At 37.8% G+C, this 26,861-nt stretch overlaps 3 protein-coding genes across 4 annotated transcripts in view; 2 read left to right on the top strand and 1 right to left on the bottom strand.

Annotated features, from left to right (window-relative positions):
- Positions 1-4,904: 4,904 nt before the first annotated feature.
- Positions 4,905-9,048, top strand: LOC127962112 (thialysine N-epsilon-acetyltransferase). The gene is made up of 6 exons (XM_052561579.1): positions 4,905-5,101; positions 5,951-6,002; positions 6,115-6,198; positions 7,352-7,453; positions 7,525-7,565; positions 7,714-9,048. The coding sequence occupies exons 1-6, from the start codon at positions 5,039-5,041 to the stop codon at positions 7,885-7,887; spliced, it is 516 nt and encodes a 171-aa protein (XP_052417539.1). The 5' UTR covers positions 4,905-5,038; the 3' UTR covers positions 7,888-9,048.
- Positions 9,049-10,209: 1,161 nt separating this feature from the next.
- LOC127962110 (tumor necrosis factor ligand superfamily member 12-like) lies at positions 10,210-18,364 on the top strand. Its single transcript, XM_052561578.1, has 6 exons — positions 10,210-10,966; positions 14,092-14,173; positions 15,632-15,679; positions 15,780-15,803; positions 15,927-16,054; positions 17,008-18,364. The coding sequence occupies exons 1-6, from the start codon at positions 10,751-10,753 to the stop codon at positions 17,260-17,262; spliced, it is 753 nt and encodes a 250-aa protein (XP_052417538.1). The 5' UTR covers positions 10,210-10,750; the 3' UTR covers positions 17,263-18,364.
- A 1,392-nt stretch (positions 18,365-19,756) lies between these two features.
- The window catches only part of LOC127962100 (chromodomain-helicase-DNA-binding protein 3-like), a 50,069-nt gene continuing 42,964 nt past the window's right edge, over positions 19,757-26,861 (bottom strand). The window contains exon 40 of one of the 2 annotated variants that reach the window (XM_052561550.1): positions 19,757-22,115. In XM_052561550.1, coding sequence (XP_052417510.1) covers positions 22,012-22,115 — 104 coding nt within the window. In that variant the 3' untranslated portion in view covers positions 19,757-22,011. Of the gene's footprint in view, positions 22,116-22,772; positions 26,798-26,861 lie in introns of those variants that run through there. The other variant, XM_052561549.1, reaches the window with a different exon arrangement.

Here is a 26,861-nt window from a genome sequence, read left to right as displayed (position 1 = left end):
TTCCAACAAAAACAAGAAAAATTCAAAAAGCAGAAGTGCCTACTCTAAATAGGAGATATTTTTAAAGGCCCAACATGTGATTAATGTAACTGCTTGGACTTTTTCTTTCATCTCTCTATTATGCAAGTAGCCATTAAGGAACATGTCTGATCCAAAGTACAACATATTATAAGGATGATCCTCTTGAAGAAACCTTAAAGGGATAGGTCTGTGCAAGAAACAGTATTTATATTGTTTTTACCTCTGATTTTCACCGCAATGTCCAAACTGTCCTACAGATCAATTGTTTTGTGTCTTTACTCTTCTAGTGCTAAATCATCATGCTTAAACATAATGCGGTCAATGACAAATTGGATTCAAACGTATGAGTGAGAGATGTACAGTATTTCAACCACAAGTATATTGCACACTTGTGGTATTCGATTTGGAGACGCTCCAAATTTATTAGTCCTGGACTTTGTCTCCTGTAGCAGATTCAGAGATAGCTGCGTGCTGGAAAATGTATGTCTCTGACAAAGCACTACTGCTAAATTTAGTAACAGGTGTGAGCCATAAACAGCATTATTAGATTACTTGTGACAATTTATGCAGCATATCCCACATAATGTGCTTGGAGTTCAAAACCTTACAGTAACCTGCAGGCCTCTATCTAACTGCTAATATAGGCCTACTGCTTAAGATGAGCTTCTGTTAACTGGGCTGAAGGATGAAGTAGTAATCATCTAATGTTTAAGAACAGATACGAACAGACTTCTTTTTAATCAAACAAAACAAATAGCACGCTAGATTTAGTTGACAAAACAACACTTAACACGTGCAGAAAGATAATTTTCTAGGCATCAGCTTTCTGATTATCTCTTTTTGTTGTTGTTGATTGTAAGGGATTGTGTATGCTTTATTTATAACTTCAAACTTCGTTATATACTTACAAATAATTTTTTTACCCATATGTTTAGAAAACAAAAACACAAGTTAAATACATTTTAAGTCATGTTTTCCAAGATTAATGTTTCGTTGTATGCTTCGATAACATAAATGGTTACCTACAACTAGATTACTCAAAAACATGATTGTAATAATGCCAAATATTTATGTCAGCACCAATTAATATAACACTCTGGGTCATTTTTAGTCATTCTATTCAAGTCATTCCATCAAAATAAACTACTTAAATTATAATTGTGAAACAATCAGGCAAATAAGTCTCCTCAGTGTCTCATTTTAAATCACTGCTCAAAACTCATCTCTTTACTCTGGCTTTTAATACCAGGTAATCGTGATTAATGTGATTTAAATGTGTTGTGTGTGCAGTGCATTTTATTTATCTTATTTGATTTTATTTCTATAATTTCATGTTGTTTTTATCTTATTCTATTACTCTTATTTTATTGTGTTTATCTTTTTTATCCTATTGTGTTTTTGTTTTTTTTTTATTGTTGTGGTGTACAGCACTTTGGAAACCTTGTGTTATTTAAACTGTGCTATATAAATAAAGGGGATTGGATTGGATTGGAAATAATAGCCCTCCATTTTGTTCTTGTTTTTTTTTTTTTTTATTAGAAGTTTTTTTTTTTTTAAAGTTTAATTTACATTTTAATGTCCATGAGTCATGTTTGAGCCCATCGAGTTTTGACAGAATAAGGTTTTACCTATATGTACTAAATACAAACAGTAGATGGAGTTTAAATGAGGTAAATTACATTTCTGAATGGCTCACTCACTGACTGAAACTGTTAATGTCTAACAAAATATTAAATCTCATACTGGAAAACCACCGCTTGACCATGCAGTTCAACTCACTGTTAAGGTCACATGACTAACTGCGTCTGGACTCTGAAAGACAACATTTGCTCAGGCTATTTCCTCATTCAGATGACAAACAGTTGTTCTTCTCCTAATATGGGAAAGAGGGACGTTAGTCCTGTACACAGAAAAATATTTTTTTTTTCCTCACTCTTGCGGCTCACTTACATCAGCTATATGAGCTCACTTCCTTTTTTATCTGATCTAAATATATATACAGAAAATATATTTAATAAGTTACTTAATTGAATAAAAAAAATGTGATTCAGCTGGAATACTGTGCAGACAATAGTGATTCTACACAAATGTCCTTATACAAATCAGAGCAGACTTTTAATAAAAATGTGCCTTTCAGTTTGCACTACAATCACAACATTTTTAAGTTTTTTTTTTTTTTTTTTTTAAGGATACCTACATTAAAACCTTTTTTCAGTTGCCTGAAGTTTCTTCATGTCAAATTGAAACTGTTGGAAGCACCCCAAAAAAAGAAACTATGGTAGCAGAAAAAGAATGTCACCACGTCATAGACTAAACAGGAAAGGAAGACGGTTTCCTTACCCTGCACAAGATCAAGAGGAGAATGCATATAGTATGTAGTGGACGTTCAGCTGATGTTATTTTGGGTGTAGACTTGTTATTTTTGCACTGTTTACATTTACAATTAGAGGACATTTACATTGTGTAGCACTGACTGTTAAATACATGCTAAGATGCCAATTTTTATTTTATTTAATTTTTTACTAATGTTTGGATTAATCGAATTCTGCATAAAGGTTATTGCATCCCATGTGCAGAGTGACTGTGCCTCTGTTCTTCCATCTGTTCTTTATGAGGTGTGTATAAAAGGGTCTTAGGATACTGGTTGTGATGCCAGGGCCTCTATTTTTCCATGAATGCATGAGTTTTCTAAGAGCTGTAGGTATTAAGAGTTAATGTCAGTTATATAATGGTTCTTGGCACTGTCCTGGTACTAATGAGCCTATACCATGTAGCTTAAATAAAAATATTCTCACCTTTTCATCCTCTCGTTTCAATGCACCTTCACTAGCTCCCAAATAAGTTTATCAAGTACCACGAGAATGTGAGTTGACCAGTCAGACAACAATTGTAGTCCTTAAAGCAAATAGCATTGGAAAATACCATGCTAGCATCTACATTTGAATTATACTTGTCTGTAAAATTTTAAAAAGTGAAAACAATCATGGCTGCCATATTGAAGGGTCGTTCCAAACCAAAGTGCTCAAAACTGGCCACTTCCTAGGGCCCCTCGGAATGAAGGTTTTCGAAGGGGAAGGGGTACAACTGATGGACACTTCGTGCCCCATGATTCTTTGCACTGATTCTTTCCATGATGACGGCGCCTCCTTGTGGGCATGGTATGATGATGCAGAAGAACGAAATGGCTCCAAAAATGAAACATTTTGCTATATTTGTTTTCACTGATATGCAACCCATGTTAACGTCTCAAAAAAAATTGTTTTTAAGATTTTATGACCTTGTTAAGGTATTTTGTCTGAAGATGTTGTCTGAAGTTGCTGTTGTATGGTCTTTCAAGATTTTCTAACCCTCATGTCTTTATTTAGCCTACTCAAGGATATAGAACACAATTAGCTGTTTCTGTCTGAAACCCACCCACCCTCATCCTGTTGAATGGACAGAAATGCACTCGCTTGCAGGCCTGTTTAAATGTTGCAGGCTGGACCTTTAACATAGGCCCTACGTCATCTGAAGATCATGCGTAGCTGATGGAAAACAGCAGTATTTTTCCCCTTGCTTGCGTTAGTCAGCCTCAGACAACGGTTCAGTCAGCTGCTCCCGTTACTTCAATACTGGGCCTGTTTTGAGTGGCACAAAGCCAGTTTCTGGGAGCGAAATCTGAATATAACTGTTCAAATGAAAGAATCCCCACCCAGTCCATCTAACTAGTGAGCTCACAAATCTATATTTAGAAACATACAAACTCTGAAAATACAGTTTACATCCCTGAGTTTAACAGCAGCTTTGTGGTGTGGAATGTGTGGCCTATTTATTGTAGGCCTTAAATTTAATGAGCTAATGTCAAACTGACAAGGGAAGCTATTGAATGATATTATGAGTCCATTACATATGCAGTCTAAACACTGAATTTAGATCAAAAGGGACAGGCACTGTATGTGTAAAATGCAAGTATTCTATATCTTCAAACTATTTTGGATTTATATATGTGACCCTGGACCATAAAACCAGTCTTAAGTGTCTTGGGAGCAAAACAATCTAAATACAAATCGAAAGTTGTCCAAATGAATTCTTAATGCATATTACTAATCAAAAATGTATTTGTTTTGATATATTTACGGGGAGGAATTTACAAATTATCTTCATGGAACATGATCTTTACTTAATATCCTAATGATTTTTGGCATAAAAGAAAAAAATTATAATTTTGACTCATACAATTTTTTTGGGCTATTGCTAAAAATATACCCGGCAACTTGAGACTTTGTGCTCCAGGGTCACATACATCTAAACACGTTTCTGTTGTTACATAAAAACATATTGTTCAAATGATGGAATGATGAAAAGCTTAATTTTTTGGGTGAACAACTTCTTAAAGATAATGTAAACTTCTTAAATAATCATCTTCCGTCTAATATCTTTATAAATGTTGGCCATCTGACTCACAGTTTTGTAAGACTTGAACATGAAAAACATGTTGTTTGTTCAAGGTTATTCAGCTTTTATATTATTAATAGTCGAATACAGGCTTACGTTATTTTTGAATGATTCCAGAGAGTAGCTACTGAATGCGTGAGGGAGAAATAGTTTAGAGACTTCATCAGCATGTTAATATTAAACAGTGACACCACAATGAACGTCATGTTACTAGTAAAAATGAAAGTAACTGTAAAACCAGTTGTCACGAGTCAACCTTTAAATATAATCTGCAATAATCCTCCAAACGATGACGTGCGTAGGCTGCTATGTCTAACAATAAGTGCCTAATATTAATCTGCTGTTTTAAAATGAAAGGTTAATTTGCAAAGGTTTCTTTACCACATAATTGCATAAATGGTCATTGGTGATGACGGAACTGTGTTATCACATCAGAACCTGCAGATGGCGCTGTTTTAGCAGTTTCTAAGAGCCACGTGAGAGTCAGAGCAACACAAACACATCGCTTCCGTGTTTACATTTAAGAACATTCCACGTTGACTCCGATTTTGTTGCTCAGCTTGTTAATATTGTTGAACACGGGATGGATTTCACGATCCGGGCCGCCACGCTCGAGGACTGTAAGGACATCTCGCGGATGATACTGGTGAGTGGACGTGCACGCGCGTGTCATGTGCGTGCGTCCATTTATGACGATTTTAGAATCTTATGAAAAATAGAATCACGGATCTGCTGCGTCACAGACAGCGTGCGTAATCTTTTCATTATCTTCCAAACACTGCTACTGTTAGAACGTGTAACGTACGTAATTGAAGCAGTATTTTTGATGGCAGAGTTACAGTAAGCCAAATTCATTTGACACACTGTAACCTGATACTTTCCTTTCTTTGAGTCTAGTGGACGGCGTTTGGAATGCTGGGAAACGAGCAGTAGCCTTCACCTGTCAGCCGCGACTTTATTACTGTGCTTTGAATCGTGGATGCGCAATGACGTCATTATAATAAAGACGAAAGGGTGCGAAAATGCAGGCCATTGTCACGTCATGAATTAGATCTACCTAATTACTAAAACCTTATTAGTTACTGGTGCGTGCGACAAAGAAATGACAAATTAAACACTTTTTTGCTCATGTCAGAATAGTGGAAACAAACATCCATTACAAAATATAATCGTATTCAAAATATACTTTAATGATTGATATATTAAATTGAGTTAAAAACTGTAATATTTTCTATTGTGCCTGCTTGAATGAAATCCTGTGCTGTAAACTCTTAAGCAACTTCTTTACAAAGATTTTATATGACTTCATAAACATGCAAATGTTGGCTAGGAAAATGGTGCTTGGTGCACTGTGAGTTCAAGATTAAATGACTGCCTTGATGTAGTGTGTATATTAGTCATTCTTCCATTTTTACCAATATTAATGTCATCTTGTATGCATCATGTGCCTGTAAAGTGAAGAAAACTGTTTCTATTGTCAAATCCTTCATACTAGGAGCTGGCTGAGTATGAGAAAGTTTTGGACCAGGTGAAGATAACACAAAGAGGTAGGTCTGATTGTTACCTCTCCCGTACAAGTACAAGGATTTGCTTGAAATAATTAATTCTGGGGATTGATTTAGTGAGAATTTAAAGCCAATCCTGCTTTTCTAACTTTAGATCTGGAGCAGGATGGATTCTCCAAAAACCCTTTTTTCCATGGAATTATTGCTGAAGTGCCAGAGCACCATAAGTCTGGAGAGGGTGAGAAAAAATAACCATGATTTATTTTTTTTTTTTTCTTGACTCCTATTACAACATGAAATAAAATTCTTCTGCGTTGCCCTGTAGCAGAATACAAATTTGTTGTCTAATCTGGACATGTGTGTCATGTCTAGCCTGAGTCCATAGTGGTTACATAAGCTTGTTTGCCCTTTTTTCTCTTTGAATGTACTTCCTCACAGTTACATATATATTTTCTACACCATTTTAAAGGACCATTGCAACAGCATATATGTATTGTTGTGGCATTTATCCATGCATGACTAGTTTACCCAAAAAAGGAAAATTTCCCAGTTTACCCGTCCTAGAGGCCATCTAAGATGAACATGAGTTTGTTTCTTCATCCAAACAGATTTGGAGAAATTTTACATTACATCACTTGCTCACCAGTGGATCCTCTGCAGTGAATGGGTGCCATCAGAATGAGAGTCCAAACAGCTGATAAAAAACATCACAATAATCTACAAATAATCCATCAGTTAAATATTACGATGTGAGAGGCTGCATGTTTGTAGCAAACAAGTCCTTCAATACTATTTTTTTTATCTTGAAAGTGTTGCTTCTGACCAAATGCAAGTCCGTAATGTTTCCTCCAGTCAAAAAGTCCATCCCCTGTCCTCTCACAGTAAAATCCACCGACATATTAAGAATTCAATTCACATTTATTTGAATAGCACTGTTTACGATACAAATCATTGCAAAGCAACTTTACAGAAAATTAAGTTTCTACAATATTTAGTAGTAGCTTATAAGTGGTGATAAGTTTATGTGCAAATGACAGGAATTTCCAGAAAAAATATGTAAAATTAAATTTAAAATGTTTTTATCAGCTGTTTGGACTCAGCACACATTCACTGCAGAGGATCCATTGAGCAAGTGATGCAAGGCTACATTTCTCCAAATCTGTTCTGATGAAGAAATAAACTCATCTCAATCTTGGATGGCCTGAGAATAAAATATTTTTTAGTGGTGAACTACTCTTTTAATTGCCTAGCTAAACGTGTAACTGTTTTACAACTTGATATTGTTTGCCTTTTGAGGTTTGTGTTTACCTTGGTGTTAACATTAGTGTAAATCTTTTTTTTTTAACCATCAAGCTGACAGAGAAGATTCATGTACATGTATCTCTTCACAGGTCACACCAAGGTTGGTTACTCTCTGTACTTCTACTCATACAGTTCATGGAAAGGTCGGGCAGTGTACATGGAGGATCTGTATGTGATGCCAGAGTTCAGAGGTGAGGAATCACTGTGTGCTTTCATTTATTTGAATTGAAGATATTTTTTTATTTTCTGTGAGTATTTCCAGGTAAAGGCATTGGCAAGGCTCTGATGTCCAAAGTTTCCCAGGTGAGAGGGGTTTATTTATTTTAGATTATAGCAACATATGGCACATGATCACAATACATTAGCAAGGAATCTGTTGCTAGCAAATTGAGAATTCAATTATTGTTGATTGTGTATGATTTGACATGTTTGTGATTATGATCACCCTCAGCTTGGTCTGGCTGCTGGTTGCACTCAGATGAATTTCACTGTACTGGACTGGAACAAATCATCTCTTGACTTCTACCTAAAGCAGGGCTGCTGGGATGTGACCTCTGACCTCGGCTATCACTGCATGCGCTGTGAGGGCGATGCCCTTGAACAGTTAGCCCAGGGGGACCTTTAAATTTTAAAGCACATAGATTAACCCATCAACCCCTGAGCCACAAGTAACAAGTTGTTTGATAAGCACAGGATGACAGTAAACTGTCAGTTAAAATGGGAAATTTGAAATAAGTAACCATGCTCATACTCATATCCTACATGCTGCAACTTTATGAGGCGATATAGAGGAGCATTACTGCAGAGAACAACAGACAGAAGACACTGCTTATTTATGTTGCCTCAAAAAAAAAACATTGATTCATTCTACACATTTAAAATAGTGAAGTCTGGCCTAACCAAAGATTCAGAAGTACACTGTTGTGTTATTAGGAATCACATCTGTATTGGACATATTATGACATAATCATTTTTCTACTAGTGGAAAGAGTGGAAGTGAAATTGTTACACTTCATGCTGTTACAGTCGTTTAGAATTTAGAATCTTAGAGGTTCTACTTAAATAGCCATTTTAGTATTTAGTCATATATAATGTGTCATTTTATTTGTACATTTGAATATTTATTTGTACGTTTGAACATCTAGTCAGTCTCGCTCACAAAACCACTTGATCTAAAATTATACACAAGTAGTGTTCTTAAACTGTATATGAAGAACTGACTGGTACACAAGATTCACAGCCACCTAGAACATGAAGATGTGTCTGTTTATGGTGAACATGTACAGATATGAGCCACATACTTTACTTGACTAACTTTTGGTAACTATTACCAGTTATAACAGAGAATAATCTCACTAAAAGTAGATTTATGGACTACAATTGCAAATTAGCTATATCCTATTTGTTATTGGTTAGTGGAACCATGCTTGGATTTGGCTTTTCTGAATTGTTCACTTTGCCTTGTAGATTATTTGTGTGCAGTTTTCAGTAACCAGATATTTAATGTTTATTGCAAAAAGGTCTTTGGCGAGAAAATCTTGTGCTGTTACTGAATAAATCATAAGCGTGAACAATATACAACCCGTAAGTACCTCAGTGTGTAAATTTAGTTAGTAATTAGTAACATTGTATGACCTGTTAGGATGGAACTGTTATTTTGTAGCACTTTAGAGAACATCTGTGTAGCCTCATTGTAAAGATGATGGCAGAAAAGTTACAAGCTGCTGTATCCAATGTACTGTGGAGTCTGTTCTGTCGGCCATTGATAAAAGTACCTTTGTCCATGGTTTTGCTACATGTGTTTTTACTTGACTAAAAGCTTTTTAAACATTGTGATTTAGATTAGTATTTAACAAAACTATGCACAGGTAATCATACAATAAACACAGTAGATGCAATCAAAGCTAATTTCTGAATCCATGACCATAAGATTAATCGTTACTGGAGGCAGGATTCACATTTGGCCTGCAGATCACCACATTTCCAATCTGCTGATTCGCCAACATGTTGCACTTTCCACACTTTAGGCAACAGCGACATCAAGTGGTCACCTGGAGAACCCATTAACGATACCACATTTAGGACTTTGGCCTTCGGACTTCACTGAGGAAATCAAGTTGTATTAAAAACAACCAAGACAACAATTGTGAAGTGCATGTGTTGTTTCATTTAAGCCTTTAAATGCTCAACCGACTGACAGGCCAACATTTCGTAAAACATTAAATAAGCTGTGAATCAGACCCAGGCTCATTTACTGACTCATAAGGATCAAACTCACTGCCAGGAAAACATCCAGCTGTTTGGGATTTTTGGAAAGGAAAAGGGAGAGCAAAATTAGACACATCTTCAAAATATTGACATGTATGTTAGAAAATGATTAAGCAATAATTAGACTGTGCTGTTTGTCATTTTAGAAACCATAGAAGAGGGAAAAATACATATTTACATTAGTATTCAAATATAAAAGCAAACAATTTACATGTCATTTGAAGGTCTAGGTTCATATTTGAATAATCCTTGCTAATACCACGTACATAAAGTGTAGGTCTATTTATGTACCTATGGTTTTATGAGCTGATTCATGTGCAACCCAGAAATTATATAAATGTGTATTGCTGGAATTTTTTTTATTATTAATATAGCGCATGTGGTTGATTGCATAAATGCTTAGACTAGTGTTAGAAGAAAGTAATCAAATTTGTCAAAACTGGTCATAAGTTTTAATAACTCTTCATTAAGTTGGTTACATAAAAACATAGATTGGTCTAATTTGAATCGGAAAAGAGACTAATTCCCCCTTGGTTTCATGCAGTTATTGTCTTTCTAGCATTTCGATGTGGTGATAATTTAATCAGCACTCTTTACTCTTTAAATCAATGGGCAGACTTTGTAAAACCTAAGAGAACAACCAGTTTAACCAGCCTTCTTAAAAAAGGCACGCGGACAGGCGCACTTGTTGATTTGAGGCAGGACAGAGAGAGCTAAATAGTATTTCGCTACAGAATAAGAATACTTGGCACCACACGAGGGGGGAAGGAAATCTGTTTTCCACTGCTGTGCAGGACTCACTTCCCTGCAGTGCACACTTGAGCACATGGACGCAGAAGTGCTTTGAAATGACACCATGATCTATTTGTCTAAGAGAACACGAGGAAGTAATGTCAAATAATCAGGTCTCTGTAAGATGCGAGTAAAATCCAAACCCTGCAGTGTTGCTGTGCTACTGTCAACTCTCTGCACAGGGATGAGAGGAATATTGCTGTTCCATTCTGGACAGTTTATGCAATAAACGCAGACAGTTCTCCATATAGAAAAAGCATTGCCAGCGGCGACTGATTTGCTGGGTCAATCTCGCAACGATTGCAACCAGGTTTGCGTTGACCGCGCTGCAACAGCTGCATTTGCGCTCTGAGTTGGAGAAGCTCTCGCGCATGGGACCTACCAGAGAGGCTCAGAGATGTTCTCGTGGAATGTGGACAGAATGACTGATGTGGACGCTCCAGAACGGTAAACGACCCGTGTGCGCAACGATGCAGCGAATTCTTCAGAGGAGACGGATCCGCACACTGCGCTTGGTTTGGTCGCTCATGGCCGTGCTCGCGCTGTCCCTGGCTGTGTGCAGTGCCATATTTACAGTGTGGACAATGCGACAAACGCGGGACCTGTCGAGGTCTTTCCAAACTCTGCAGGAGCGCTTAGAGCAGGTAAACGCGATGTCTTTTAAATGCACGTCAGATGCATGCATGCATTCCCAAGCACATTTGTCAAAACAGTTCTCACTAATCACGCAGTGATTTTGCAATTATGCTTTTTCATTCTTTTAATCATGAAGTAGATTATTGGTCCTGAGCTTGAAAGTCCTTTGTAAGTCATTTTTGGGGAGGTATAAGCTATCATGAAGAATGTAATGGTATAATTTCGAGGCACTTGATTATACAAACATACAGCTGTGGCACCGCTGGGGGTCTGCGGGACGCGTTTTTATGACCCTTCCAGACTTTGCGCGCTGGGTGCTGTGAGTTATGGCCTATTTAGTTTCTAAAGTCGCTGCCAAGTGTGATAGCTCTGTTGCCAATTTTGCTCCATGTTTAGGGCAATTTACTGGAAATCTTAGACTACTTGGCACGAGGGCGTTTCGAAGCCAATTGACATTGCCTTTTAAGCATCGCGTCTCGTAAAAGCGTTTGTGTAATTATGGTTAAATGATTTGCAACTTGTAAACTACCATTTAGAGTCTCAGCTTCCCCTCAGATACAGATGGGTAACCAGTGGTGGGAAGTAGCTAGTTACATGTAAGAAAATAATTATATTTAAACTTAATCAAGCTAATGACAAATTCAGGTTACGCCATAAATTTACATAAATCCTAATTAAACATACTAATCATTGATGTCAATATGACATCAACTGGACGTTTAAAACTTTATGTTGATTTGAGTAAACTGAACATCAAACATATTGGCCTTAATATATATTAAAACATATTCAGTGTGGGAAGACTTCCAATTTTACCCAGTTAACCAGCGGAAGAAACTGCCATCCAAGCTAAATTAAAAAAATTATGGTATACAGCAACTTGATCAAATCTTGATTAATCAAATTTGACATCAAATGGACATTGAGGTGCCCACTGTAGTGATTCCAAAACAATTATGAAGCAGTCTTACTAGTTACTTTGTTACTATCTCAACAAATTAGAATATGGTGACATGCCAATAGGCTAATCAACTCAAAACACCTGCAAAGGTTTCCTGAGCCTTCAAAATGGTCTCTCAGTTTGGTTCACTATTCTACACAATCATGGGGAAGACTGCTGATCTGACAGATGTCCAGAAGACAATCATTGACATCCTTCACAAGGAGGGTAAGCCACAAACATTCATTGCCAAAGACGCTGGCTGTTCACAGAGTGCTGTATCCAAGCATGTTAACAGAAAGTTGAGTGGAAGGAAAAGGTGTGGAAGAAAAGATGCACAACCAACCGAGAGAACCACAACCTTATGAGGCTTGTTAAACAAAACTGATTCAAGAATTTGAGTGAACTTCACAATGAATGGACTAAAATAGTGTTTTTTGTAAACCAAAGTTACTGCACCCATTTACCAAGAAATCTTGGAGTACTTCATGCTTCCTTCTGCTAAGCAGCTTTTTGAAGATGCTGATTTCATTTTCCAGCAGGATTTGGCACCTGCCCACACTGCCAAAAGCACCCAAAGTTGGTTAAATGATGGTGTTAGTGTGCTTGACTGGCCAGCAAACTCACCAGACCTGAACCCCAGAGAGAATCTATGAGTTATTGTCAAGAGGAAAAGGAGAAACAAGAGACCAATAAATGCAGATGAGCTGAAGGTCCCTGTCAAAGAAACCTGGGCTTCCAGACCACCTCAGCAGAGCCACAAACTGATCACCAATACTACCAAGTATTGAGCACATGTACTGTTAATGAACATACTTTCCAGAAGGCCAACAATTCACTGAAATGTTTTTGGTTTTATGAAGTATTCTAATTTGTTGAGATAGTGAAATTGTGGGTTTTGGTTAAATTTGAGCCAAAATCTTCACAATTAAAAGAACCAAAGAGTTAAACTATTTCAGTCTGTGTGCACTGAATTGATTTAATACAAGTTTCACAATTTGAGTTGAATTACTGAAATAAATGAACTTTTCCACTTTATTCAAATTTATTGAGACGCACCTGTATATGTGTTGTTATTTTTTTTTTCCATACGAAAGCATTTAGTTCAAAAGATTTGTTCACATACCATACATAACTAGTAGGACAAATTTAAACACACTGGCTGAAATTGCAAAAAGGTAAAAGAAAAACATTGGCACGAGTAGATTTTAAAGTATAGATTTTTTCTACCTTGTTTAAAGACAAAAAATGATTCTGTGATGCTTCGTTTGTGAATTGCTTAACAAGCGACATGTAACTAACGTTAGCTAGGATGCTAGCATCCTTGATGCAAAATGATAGCTACAATATGGTTAGGCATGTTAAAAATCTAGGGAATGTATTCTGTGGATTTTCAGAAACTGTTTTGTTTGAGAAAACATTGGAAATATACAGTTATGGTTTGGCAAGAGCATTTATGTGATATTCTGCATTCAGTATCTGGCAAGAGTTTACCTATCTGGCAATATTTCACCCTTAAATGGCAAAAAAAGTAGAGTCTGCATATGACTTTTACTTATTTTTTTGTAGCACGGAACAGTTTTTGCACACACCATAACTGTATGTGGTGAGTGTAGATCCAAATGCACTTTGCTTGGAGTAGACTGAGAGTCCAAATGGACAGGTACTCGCTTCACTTATGCACAACCATGGTTTCTGTTGCCAGACATATGTTAAACTGCTGACAAAGCATACACACGCTTGTCACATTGTTTGTCAGTTTTTTTTTTCTACTTAAAGTTTCCTTTTAACAGAGAAGCATTCCTGGAATGTATTACATTTAGAAAAACAAAAACTTACAAGGTGTTGTTACAGGTTTTCATTTAGGGGAAATGGTTGACCTATTAAAATCTGAGTGTCAGTGTTAGCCAGTCTTCTGGTGCCTGTTTGTTTGTGTCTCGCTCCGGAACGCCTCCAGCTTGGGTTTGATTATTTCAAAAGCTATGACTACTGCATGGGTTACCCACAAAACGCCAGTTAATAGAAGCCAGCAGTGTTTCTCCCCAGTGGTCTGCTCATGCATGACACACATATTTAGGTTCCATTCCTGGCCCAGTCACGCTGGTCTCCCATATCTGTCTGCAAAAGCTGTTGAGCGTGATAAAAAATGTTCTTCTCTTTTCTTCTCTCGCTCATTATTTCTCTCTCTTGCAGGTGAATATGCAGCGCAAGGCCATCTTCCAGCTCATCCTGGAAAAACGCGAACTGCTGGAGAGTCAGAGGTTCCGCAGAGATGGTACTGAAGGACATCATATGTCATAATGTCAGGCATGAAGCCAGTTATTGAAATCCATTCAAAGCACTTGACTAGTAAACACTGAACAAATGATTTGTGATTGTGTCAGCTTCAAATGCAGACTATCCATTATAGCAATCGCATTTTACTCTTTAAAGGAAATTGGATAAAACCATAGAGATTACAAAAATGCAGGAGATAAAAACATGCAGTCTTTGCAGCTGCAGAAGGATGATCTTTAGTCATCGCACGCAATATTTACAGAGACCAAACTGTTTTGGACACCACGGCACCTTGGGTAAACCATTGGGCATATATTTCCAAAAGCTGCAACAGGAAACAGTAGGCAGCAGGCTGAATGACAGCAGAAATTACAGGTTTGAGCTGGATGGACACGCTCCCTGCAAAAACCAACTGGCATAATGACCGCAAGGGCACAGTGGTTTTAGCAACCTTCTAAAACAAGTGACCCCTTGCACTGAAGCCTGAAATAGCTTTAATTAGCAATAGACTTACTTTAGTTCTCTTGCAATTATGCGATAAGGCATCTCGAAGTTGGTTGGTCTCTTGAGTACACAGTGGAAAAAGAGCTGCCAACAGGGTAAAAACAACAAAAGGTAAGGAACTACGGCCAAAAAGATCAACAAAATAAACATGCGACTTTCAGAAGTCTAATGAGCAGCCACAAGTCTTCAGCTGACACCTGACGGCTGTCTGATTTCAGAGCCAAAATGCTTATCCACAATCGTTCCTCAAAATATATTGTTTTCCTAGCCCAGAATAGTGCCCCTAAGGGACAGTCACGGCTTCAAGTTGAAACGGTCAGCCAGGAATAACAGTCGCTTTAACCATTTCTATGAAGTTACTTTTGAAGTCTGAGACCTAGGTGATCAGTCAATGCACATTTTGACGGACTAGCGGGAGTTCAGGCAGCTCCCCGGAGGCGAGATTCAAGAGCCTCTGGAGAGGGGCAAAGAAAAAAAACACATTTCTTAAGGTGGTTTGTTTGAATTATTGCATTAAGTTGAACGGTAGCCATAGCTGTTAATCTATCTCATTTCATAGGAAAATTATTTTCTGCATGAGAAAGGTTAAGAAAGAGCCACAAATTCATTTTCTAGCTGTGTCTTATTTTTTTCCCCTAAGTTTTGCCTCTTTGTTGACTGGAACCAGCTGGTGGGGTGAAAGTAGAAAATACTGTGCATGGTGCCTGTTACTGAAAACAAAGGCTAGGAGAAGTGTAGAACAGAGCTGAAAGGAAATATTTTACCATCTGCTTTGACAATCAGGACTTCAGCTGGTGTATAAATTATCTAGATTAATCCATGATGTTTGCATCTGCACAGCTGTTTAATGCTGGAAGTTGCAGGAGCTCCACATGGATGACTCTTATCTGCATCCCAGAGAGTTCTGTCTCTTTTTCCAAAACATGCCTTTCTTTTGTCTTTATCTTGCAAGTGGGAGGGAGGAAAGGAAATGGACGAAAAGTGGCCTCTCATTTTGAGAGTAAGTGGATAGTATTGCAAAAAATTAATATATTTTTTTTAACAATATAAACCTGACTGCTGTTTTTCCCCCACACTAATGTATATCTAATTTTTAACAGTAACCAACGATTTCGTCCAAAAAGGTGAGTTACTTGGGAGTATACATATATATATGTGTGTGTGTGTGTGTGTGTGTGTGTGTGTGTGTAATATTCTCTAACTGTATGTGTCTTGTGGAATATTCTCTAATAATGTATGTGTCCTAGTGGGGAGTGAAGGAGTCATTAAAGGATGGACTGAGGAGCAGCTGAATATGAGCAAAGCGGTGAAATATGATGAAGACACTGGCACCTTTAAAGTAGAGCGCAGCGGTGTCTACTTCCTGTACTGTCAAGTGAGTTAAACCAGTTTTCCGCAAACTTTCCTGCCACTTCGCCAGCAAAGTGTGTGTGTGTGTATATATGTATTAATGTATTTAAACAGAATTTTACTTGAGGTAGCAAACCGGAAGATAATTGCAATTAGAATTTTAATATATATAGTTATAATATATATATAGATATATATTTCAAAAGCCTTCATGTTTGAAGATAGATAGATAGATAGATAGATAGATAGATAGATAGATAGATAGATAGATAGATAGATAGATAGATAGAGACAGACAGACAGACAGACAGACAGACAGACACGGACTGACGGACGGACAGACAGAGAGACAGACAGACAGACAGACAGACAGACAGACAGACAGACAGACAGACAGACAGACAGACAGAGACAGACAGACAGACAGACAGAGACAGACAGACAGACAGACAGACAGACAGATAGATAGATAGAGACAGACAGACAGACACAGACAGATAGATAGATAGATAGATAGATAGATAGATAGATAGATAGATAGATAGATAGATAGACACAGACAGACACAGACAGACAGACAGACAGATAGATAGATAGATAGATAGATAGATAGATAGATAGATAGATAGATAGATAGATAGATAGATAGATAGATAGATAGATAGATAGATAGATAGATAGATAGATAGATAGAGCCAGCCAGACAGACAGACAGACAGATAGATAGACAGACAGACAGATAGATAGAAATTTTAAAATGCCACCTGTGGAAAACTTTCAAATCCAATTCCAATTCAACTTTGTGTGATTCCTGTTAAATCTAATCAAAAGGCTTCTGGTTTATACATAACTTATTTTTTGTTCACTGCTGAAAGAATTTTGCTACATCCCCTGCTTTGAATTGGTCTCTCATAGCATTCCTAATTGACTTGTTCTCTTTCTCCTGCTGTTTGCCACGAATGCCTTTCCAATCCCCAGGTACACTTCAATGAGAACCAGAGTCAGTACGTGAAGCTCGAGGTGTCCGTTCATAAGGGCCCTTTGCTCCAGTGCATCGAGGGGTATGGAACCACACCAGCATCTGGCTCACACAGGTTTCACTTCCTAAAGCCTTGCCAGGTCTCCGGCCTCCTACGCCTTAACAAGGGCGCCGAGCTGAAGGCCGTCACCGGACGTTCCTTCAGTCTGCAGATGTCGGGCAAACACTACTTTGGCCTCTTCAAAGTCAACTAGAGGCACAGACGGTTTTCCAGACACCTCAGCTGTATGGACAAAATAGTTTTATAGTTTTCCACAGATCACTGGCCCAAAAGTACCTAACCTAAACCTGTCTCTTTGAACCTGGCGTTGCTTTAAAAGAGGAAATATTGACTCAGCAGGGAACATTTCTATAACCAGCTGACTGTGGTCACGGATGACCCCTTTATGAACGCAAGTGCCCTTCCATGGAGATGTCATCGGGATGTTAATGACTGCACATCTCGCCTTGCTGGACCAATTTATGGAGAATCATTTTATACTCTGTCGGTTTGGCTGCAAATGCCTTATTAAACCCAAACCAGCACAGTTTCTACTATATAAATATAACATTTAATTACAGCATACCAGAGACATTGCTCCAGCAGCGTGGTTGGCTTATACACTGGCATAACCAGTTTGACCAGAAGGACCATGAATTTTCAGCAGCATTGCAGGCCACTACAAGCATGAGAGGTTTCACCACTGGTTACTTGGCTGGACCAAAACAGAGCTGCCCTAGTTCATGAACTGCCTTACTGGATGGGTTCAGCACAGAAAAATGAAGGTTTTGGTTGGTCGTTATGAAAACTCAGAGTGACTAAATATGCATCAGATAATACAAAAAAAGTTACTTTTGTTTGTTGCATTGATTTGAAAAAACAAGCCACACGTTTCTTTCCAAATACACTGTCACTGTGACATATGAAACATATATTAATATTTATCGATGAAAATGCCGTGACTTTTAAGCAGATGATGTATCTTGTGTACTGTACTGTGTCACTGAAAGTGGACTATGTGTACATATGGCATGAAGGTTGATGGCATGGACGGCACAGACCTTTAAAAAAAAAGTCGCAGTATGCAGTATGCCTTTAGTTTTTATATAAGGTGCAATTTCATGATATATTTTTTTTTAAAGGTAAATTTACAGATTTTTACACCATCGTAATTTCATTTAATCTCACTAATTAGAAATGTATGAAACCACTGGTGACTCGAATCTGTCAATATCTACCTGAACTACCGCTCCTGAAGCCTTTCTTAAATCTTGTAAATTCTGTCAATTAAATCTAAAGTGAAAATTACAACTGTGCACCATGTCCCAAATGGGTTTCCTAATAATGCAGCTGGCTTCCTCTTTGTATTTCCTGAACCTTCGTGTGGACTCCTGCAAACCTTCTTATTTCCACTTGCTTCTGGACTCTCACTTCCTGTATCTCAATCTGCAGCAAATAGTTGAAAGCCTTTGAGGAAAAACATGTGCTTATTCCCCCCGATCTCTAGCCCCATTCCTTTCCCCTTGTCTAATCAGTATTTTTTTTTTTCATCTGTTTGGATTCACTCCTTGCATAAAATCCACATTTGGTTTGTGGCACCGTTTCTGCTTTTTAAACATCCTGACTGGGTCGAGATGAGGTACTGTCAGAATATGTAAATGTGTGAATTTAAGGCAGTTTCGGTTTGAAAATATGCACAGGTGTTTATTTTTCGTGGCCATATTTGTTTTTAGATCATCAGAAAAATGTTTTTTACCTGTGAATTGGGTTGAAGATATGAGGTTCCTACATTTATGGGTATTGAGAAAGTATCAAGAAATGTGATCTCTGTAGGTTTTCAAAGCTAAAAGCCCTGTAAAGCTGATTAAGAAGTTATATTACAAGCCTGCAAAAATTCAGCCGCCGTAAATTGTTGTAATATGAAATCATTGTAGTCAAATATGACAAAAACATTATGACTTAAAGGATATTTGAACATTTGCTTGGCATGTTTTATTTAAACAAGCAAGTCTGAATGTACCAAATCAAAAAGATTATTAACATGTTCCTTTCAGCGTGCCGAAATGCTCTTTTTTGTGTGTAGTTTTGATCTCGCAATGCTCCAGATAAGAACACACTTCAAGCTATCATCGGTTCCTTGTCCTGTGGGTCTGTGAGGGAATCAGTTGTGAATTCATTAACGGTCCTCAATGATTCACACTGACTGAATGATTCAGACCTCTAGTGAGTTTGAACAAAGACGTTGCACTTCTTTATAAATGGGAAAAACAGGCAATATGGCGGAATAGTCCCGTCCATCACGTCACTGCAGCTATCATTAGAAGCTGTGGTTTGCTGCAAATACTATAGAAATACATTCCTTGAAATTGTCTTGGGTTGCAGTCATAGATCTGAGATGCACGCTAAGACTACACATGCGCATTTGCATCTCTAGCCTGAACAAATACAATTTTAACGCTATTTCAGCATAATAAGGTTGTTATTCTATAGTATTTGGTAGATAAGATTCTTTAACAATATGATTTCTGACGAAAACCAAAATGGACACCCAAAAAAACAATCAATAATGAGTAGATTTTAAATGTGTTGCAAATGTATTTTGTTGTTGTTGTTGTTCAGTAACAGTCTGGAGACCTGTAATAGACATTCCAATGAACCGATTAATTCTCCCAACCCTTTTTACTTCATGACAAGAACAGCAAAATAGAAATTGTTCGTTTGGAATTTTTATTTTATTACAAACAAAACGAAACAAAAGAGAGAAAGATGCATTATTAACATGTTCCATTCGGTGAGCGAATGTCGATCACAACAATGTCACTGACTGTCTGGAATCACAACGAACACAGTGACGCTTAGCAGGAAACAAACAAAACTACAACAAAAAAAAACTATTAAAAGACAGAATGAAAAATGGACAGAAAGTGCTTGATTTGACACAACTCTCCCAAATAATACCAAGCACTGAAACTAACGATATTTCAGTTTCAATAAAGGATCTATACTGGGGACCAGGGCAAATAAATTAACATTTCAACTCTGATCTGTCTGAGTTGAGGCCTAGCTAGGAATAGTACAACTGCAGCCATATACAAGAGTTCACATCTGTCGATTAACCCTTTACAGTTGTATTACCATTTAAGGCAATTACATTAAAAGCCTTGTATTTGTAGGAGCCAAAGATCATAAAGAAACACTGCGGAGGAATTTCATTTTCTGATTTGAATATATGCATTCATATGTTTTCAATTTCATGGTTACATGTGATCCACTGCATACAAGTTATTCTTTGCAAGACCCAAATCTAGATATAAGCGATGTCCGTTAGATAGCAATGATATCAATCATTATGAAGTCCTTTTGTGGAATATTATTACAAGAGGTCTGGTATAGAGAAATGTCTTGGACCAAACATACAATGCATCAATGTTTCGACTGTTTTTTTTATTTATTATTATTATTTTCATTTGGTAGAAGCTTCGCAATCGTAACATCAAGGACAACATCAAGAGCAACAACAATAATCTTAGTTGTAATAACAAGGATTAAAAACAGGAGAACACAATGAAACCGAGTTTAAATATGTAACCAATATCAAAGAGCTCGTAAAAACAAGTAGAAATGTGAAGAAAGGATAGGACTGAGATGCGAGCGGTTTGTTTGAATGAAAGAAGGGGAGGGTGAAGTGACGGGGGGATGACAGAGAAAGAGTGAAAGAGGAGTTTGGAAAGTGTAGGACTGCCAAACGTGCTTCAGTTACAATCTTGAACACTATTATGGAGGTTTGAAGATGCTTTTGAACCCTCTTCCCCTCACCGTGTCACAAGATTAAGGGTCAATACTTAAAAAGGCAGGGAACTCTACATATCAATGCTTGATGTCCCAATATAAGGCTAAATTAACTTCATAACAAACTTGTCTTTTTATCCCAAGACAATACTGCAGTCAATACTGTTTCAATCCAACATAATACATTACTTCCTTACTGTCGTGGTAGGATATAAACTTTACCTCGTGTTTTTTTTTCTGAAAGATGAAGCAAATAGACCAGGATACGGTTACATTTTCCCTCTTTTTTTATGTAAAAATACGTGTATATGCTCCTAAACCAAGCAAATCATCATAACGGGATCATCATCATCGTTCACTTCAAAATGAAATATCTGCCATCGTTTACACTCCCAAACCTGTTTGACCATCTTTCTTCTATAGAACAGAAGATATTCTGAAAAATGTGTTTTCTGACCATGCAATGACACTCAAATGTGTCCAGTGTTGCTTTGGACTGCATTGAGTTTCATTGTTCGGACAAAAAAAAAAGCAGTTCTTCAAAATACCTTTCATATAGGTTTGAAACCTAATGATGACTGGATTTTCAATCCCTTTAAAGCATTAAGATTAAAGATTGCGTTAAGATTGAAGCTTGTTGATGGTACATGGCGGCTCCGAAACGGTCACGCTACGATTAGGGTTTGCTTGAAAGATTGCACTATGCTTGAGTCGGCACAGCTCAATGCACGGACGTTTGTCTTGACTAAACCGTGGACTGTCAGGTGCATGCTGTCGGAAAACAAATCACTGCGGGTGATGTGAAGCTATTCCACATTCATGCAGCTTCATGTCTGTGTCGAGGGGCGCTGGAGAGAGGATGAACGTGTGGATTGGTCTGAAATGCGAGGCTGATTTGGGACAGATATTTCTGAGAGGAAAGGAAATATGCGCACATACGGTATGTGTACGGGAGGACATAACCAAAGGCGAGCCTAAAGTCTGCTGAATTCTGAGTAGCTGTGACTCGAGGTGTCGTGAAAGTGCTGCCGTGATACTGAGGGTAGTCTGTTCATTCGTCAACCGCAGGTGCATGTGTGTGTGTGTTGAGGAATATTTGTGTTTACGTTTGCATGCAGATGTCCTTCGACTGAGTCAGCGTGTGTGTGTGTGTGTGGGTCGGGAAGAGCTGAATTCAGTCGTCGATGCAGATCACCTCCCCGCTGCGCTGTTCCCTTCGTGCCATAAGAAGCTCTGCCTCCCTTTCTTTCTTTACCGACATGGGGGGTCCGTTCAGCACTGTGGGGAAACATAAAGAAAGGGAAGTTAATGATCTGTACGCTAATTATAATTAGCCGTTTTTTGTTTATATCAAAACAGCAAAACAGTTGAAAGTTGAGTATGACCTTCTAATCTTTATTATATCACATTTTCCATTGTCTTCTCTTTCCTCTTTTCCCTTTCTGTCTCATTAGGTTTCATTCGCTAACCGTGAATATAAAACACCATGTGTGAATGTTTTCGCATAGAAATCATGAATCATCCATAAGCTTGTTTTTTTTCTTCTAATTTTAGGATGAAGTTGTTCCTCATTTTTAAATTTGGTAAAAAAGTCATCATGATGATCAGTCATTGCAGGGTATTCATGCCCATCATGCCCACTATGTCTATTATACCAGGCAGCAATATGTTTGTACATTATGTACTTGAAGGCTAACATCGTTTAGAAAGCAGTCATTTAGCATCAATCCAGTGCGATATGATCAAGAGCACAATGGCAATGTCTCATTACCATACAGGAATAATAAACCTTCTGGATTTCAGTCATTTTTAAATGTTTAAGGATCAACTTTATATATCAATTTAAGGTATTTTGAAATAAATATTTGGAATGCACGCACGTGTCATGGTTACAGTCGTAAATGTGTATAAAAACACGAAAGAAACCACATTGCGCTCCATTATGGACATCCTTTAATGGGTAAACTTGCATACAGTCAGAGTATAATATACCATACACAGTAATAATAATAATAATAATACAAAACCTTGTCTTCTATAAAGAAATGATTTTGAGGACAACAGTACTGAGTATTTTAGTTTACCACACACAAGCACATAGTGAGTGTATAGTGTTTGAAATTCTTTAGCTTAATTCGCTGTACTTGTAGATTTTTTCTTTCACAGTATGACTCAGACAGACATGACAGATGCCATCATTTGAGTCACATATAAACTTCTGAGTCACGTCTAACTGTCCTGCCAGGAACACCCTACAGTACCTTGTGACTAAAAATGACTATAAATGGCCTACAATGTAAAGTTGAAGTTATATTTAGCCTAAAACTGCTCAGCAAAATCACATGGGCGAAGACATTTCGACAGGAATCTGCACAATTGGAAGTTTTGCGTAAGATTTGCTCACGTTCAAGATGGTCATGCAAAACAAAGTTGCTTGGTTTGAAAGTGACTTCTATTTGAGGAGTGCTAAATGCATTGCTAAACTATTGACAATGGACCATTTTTGTCCATGAAATTTCATAAAAAATTTGCTAATGTGACTATTCTATTCTATTCTATTCTATTCTATAAATGCAGTTACAGCACTTTATACCTTTGGTTTGAAGAAATGCATCTTTATTTCAAGACATTTCTAAACGTCTAAATTTCATTTATTGGTTGCACAACATCCCAAACAGGTGATTGACAGCCACCTTGATTGTGCACTCGGGGTACCTGTTTTGTCTCAGGCCTAAACATGCAGGCAACTGAGGAATAGTTGCAAGATCTACAAAGGAACAATCCCTTTTGGCATGTGTTCCTCGAAATTACACAACCAAAGTTTTTCCAAGGAAAATAATGCTAGAGTCGTTTGTTGAGCTACAGGTTTTGGCTGAGATGAATGTTCTGGAGTGTGCAAAAAAAGAAATGTGTGCACTGGAACAGGGTAATGGTAACGCTTGAGTTCAATTATCTGATTAAGACTGGCACCGTTTCGTAAACAAGCAATGAGAGAAGAAGAATGCATGGCCTTCAGAAGGGAACGCGTCTGGAGAGAGCATGGAATGCATTGGGGCTCCTTTACAAGGGGGAAATGCTGAGCTAGAGACCCGTCGGGTGACTTTCATATCTCTGAACGCTGTACTGCATACAACACGAGCCAAGGAAAATAATTCATTACTCAGATTCAGATCTCGGAGTGACTTGACTCTCTGCTTCTACAATCAACAATCTGGCTTTCTCCCTCAGACTGTCTCTCGCCCAGACTGTCTCACCGTCTTTCAGGCTTCTTCTTTTTCCCAGAGCGTCTCTCTCAGATTACCACTTTTACTCAGACTTTCTCTCTATTCCAGAATGAACGTCAGACTGCCTTTCTGTCCCTCTTGGACTGATTCACTCTCAGACTGATTCTTTCTTTTTGATTTGTCTCTCTTTCCAGACTAGCTGTCTCTCGTACTTAGAGCTGAAATGTTTACTTGATAAAATCAATAATAATGAATATTGATAATAATCCAAACAAATTAAAAAACAATTGTCATTATCTATTAATTTGGCCTTGTGTAGCTAAGACTTCACTTAGTTAGAAAATAATTAAATAATTAATTTTGATGAAATTTGTTGGATGTTACATTTAGATTTGAAATGTCACATTAATTGTTTAATTGAAATATATGCAACACCAGTAGAAAAAATATTTTAACAGAACAGTAACTGTAATGACATAGAAATATAAGAAGTACTTCACAGGAAAACTTATATTGACATGTTACTACAGTACCATTCAAACTGTATTTTTTTAAAGAAAGGAATATTTTTGTTACTCTGCAAAAAAAAGCTTTTCTCTTCAACTTTGTTCAATCACAGAATCCTGAAAAAATGTGTCATGGTTTAAACAAGAATATTAAGTGGCATAACTATTTTCAATATTGATAATAATAAGAAATGTTTCTTGAGCACCTAATCAGTATATTAGAATGATATATCAAATGAATGCAGTCTTGGTGAATATCAGAAATGTCTCTTTAAACACAATTCCTACCAACCCCAAACTCTATGTCTGGGAATGTTTTTGTGTTTGTGTTCCTGTAAACAGCATTTTTGTAACATTCTAATTTATTTGATTTCATCTTTACTGGCCATAGTTTTAAGTAAAGCCCACTTTTATACATCTATATTTGTTTTTACAGCCTTCAATTTGCAGTGTTTGGAAGAGAACACTGGGCAACATGTTAATTAACTTGCTTTTATATAAAATACAGAAAATAAATGAGCAGTTTTCATCCTAATTAATTAAAGATATAATCAGCACATTAATCTCCTGATTAGTCTCCCTTTCCACCATCTTTCTCTGTATGTCACTTTCTCAAGTTTTGCTTCTGCACACCAGCTCGCCTCGATGTCTCGGTAAACCAGTAAAACATGCAGAGATGGCAGCTGGCCTCAGCCTATTCAAACAACCAGCGCACACACACAATTAATCACTCACACACCAGCAGCCCTGAATCTTCACTCGTACAGAATCAACCCCAACCGAACACAAACATAAGCATGATTAGCTTCAGTTCACTGGTACTGCATGCACACACACGCTCACTCAGCCATTACAATAAAACACAGCATGTGGTGGAAAATACAGAGCTACTTAAGTGGCTCTCAAATGTGCGTGAGTGTGCACACGTGGGTGTGCTTGTGAATTTTTGTAGAATGCAGAGAGTTCTCATACAACAGTCCTGCTGGGGATTGAATCTGGCTCTAGCGCAGCACAGGAATTTGGTCGGACAGGTTGAATTGTGTGCATGCTCAGCATGAAGGTCTTCTGATCCAGGATCAGTGCCGTTTTCAAAAAGTTAGCTCTGGAAAATCATGCAACTGATCTCAGTTCAGGTGCAGATGTATATCTGTCTGCATCACCCCAGTGGACAGGTTTCTTTGATGAAAAGTCAGTCTTCATATATATATATATATATATATATATATATATATATATATATATATATATATACATATATATATATATATATATATATATGAACATTTCACAGTACTGGTTTAGAAACGAAGAGAGTCCGTGGCTGGAGAGTTTTTCAAAAGGTCCGCAGTTTCCAGGAAAAAAGATAGTTCCACTCCACTGTGCCTCGGTTCCAAAACAGTTTTGATTGGATCAGAAAACAAACTTATGGTATTTTGGAAAAACTGCCGTCTTTGGAATCCTTCACTTCTGACACTGTGTGTGCATGTGTGTGTGAGAGAGAACGGCAGAAGGAGAGTGGAGAAATGATAAAAGCAAGAGAGATATTGTATAAAGGGATGCAGAGAAAGAGTGATTTGTGGTGGAATTAGGGAGGGAAGTTTTCGGGCACTTAAACGAGCACTCTCGCTCATTCAGCCAAATGAATAATTAATCTGCTGGGACTTCTCTCGGACCGACAGATGAAAGAAAGGGAACAGAGGGGGCAAGGGGAGAGAGAGTAAGAGTGGAAGAGAGACAGAGAGAGAGAAAAAGAGTGCTGGAAAGGGCAGAAGTGGAAGAAGAGGTCAGTGTTTTCATCGTCCAAACGGCTCTTGTTTCAGCTCCCTTTTCTCTACTTCATTTCTCTCTTTTGTTAATCTGTTATAAACCATTTGACCTGAAGAGTATCTTTTCTCAAGAAGTCCAGCAGCCTGCTACAATATTCTTTCGGCTACAGAATTCTCACACCAATCCGGTCTAATTTATTTATCGTTTTTTTCCTAGCCTTTCTGTCCCTCCCGTCCTCCATCCATGGCTCTTTCAGGTCATGGTTTTTTGGGACGTCCGTTGCGCGGCAGGTTCTCCACCGTGTTGCTGAGTCGGTACTTGACGATGATGCTGTGCACGGTGGATTTGGGCATGTGAAGCTCCTGCCCAATTGACCCTTCCGATTTGCCGTCCTTCCACAGGTCCACCACCCTCTGGCGCTGCAGCACATCATGCTCCTTGGTCTTCAGGCAGGACGGAGCTTCTGTGGAGGCAGAAAGGGGGCAGACTGTAGACACTGGGGGGTAGGGAGCGGTCAATCAGTGGCA

This window comes from Carassius gibelio, chromosome B7 (assembly GCF_023724105.1).
Source record: "Carassius gibelio isolate Cgi1373 ecotype wild population from Czech Republic chromosome B7, carGib1.2-hapl.c, whole genome shotgun sequence".
Lineage (NCBI taxonomy): Eukaryota > Metazoa > Chordata > Actinopteri > Cypriniformes > Cyprinidae > Carassius > Carassius gibelio.
This window is presented reverse-complemented; position numbering and strand designations above follow the sequence as displayed.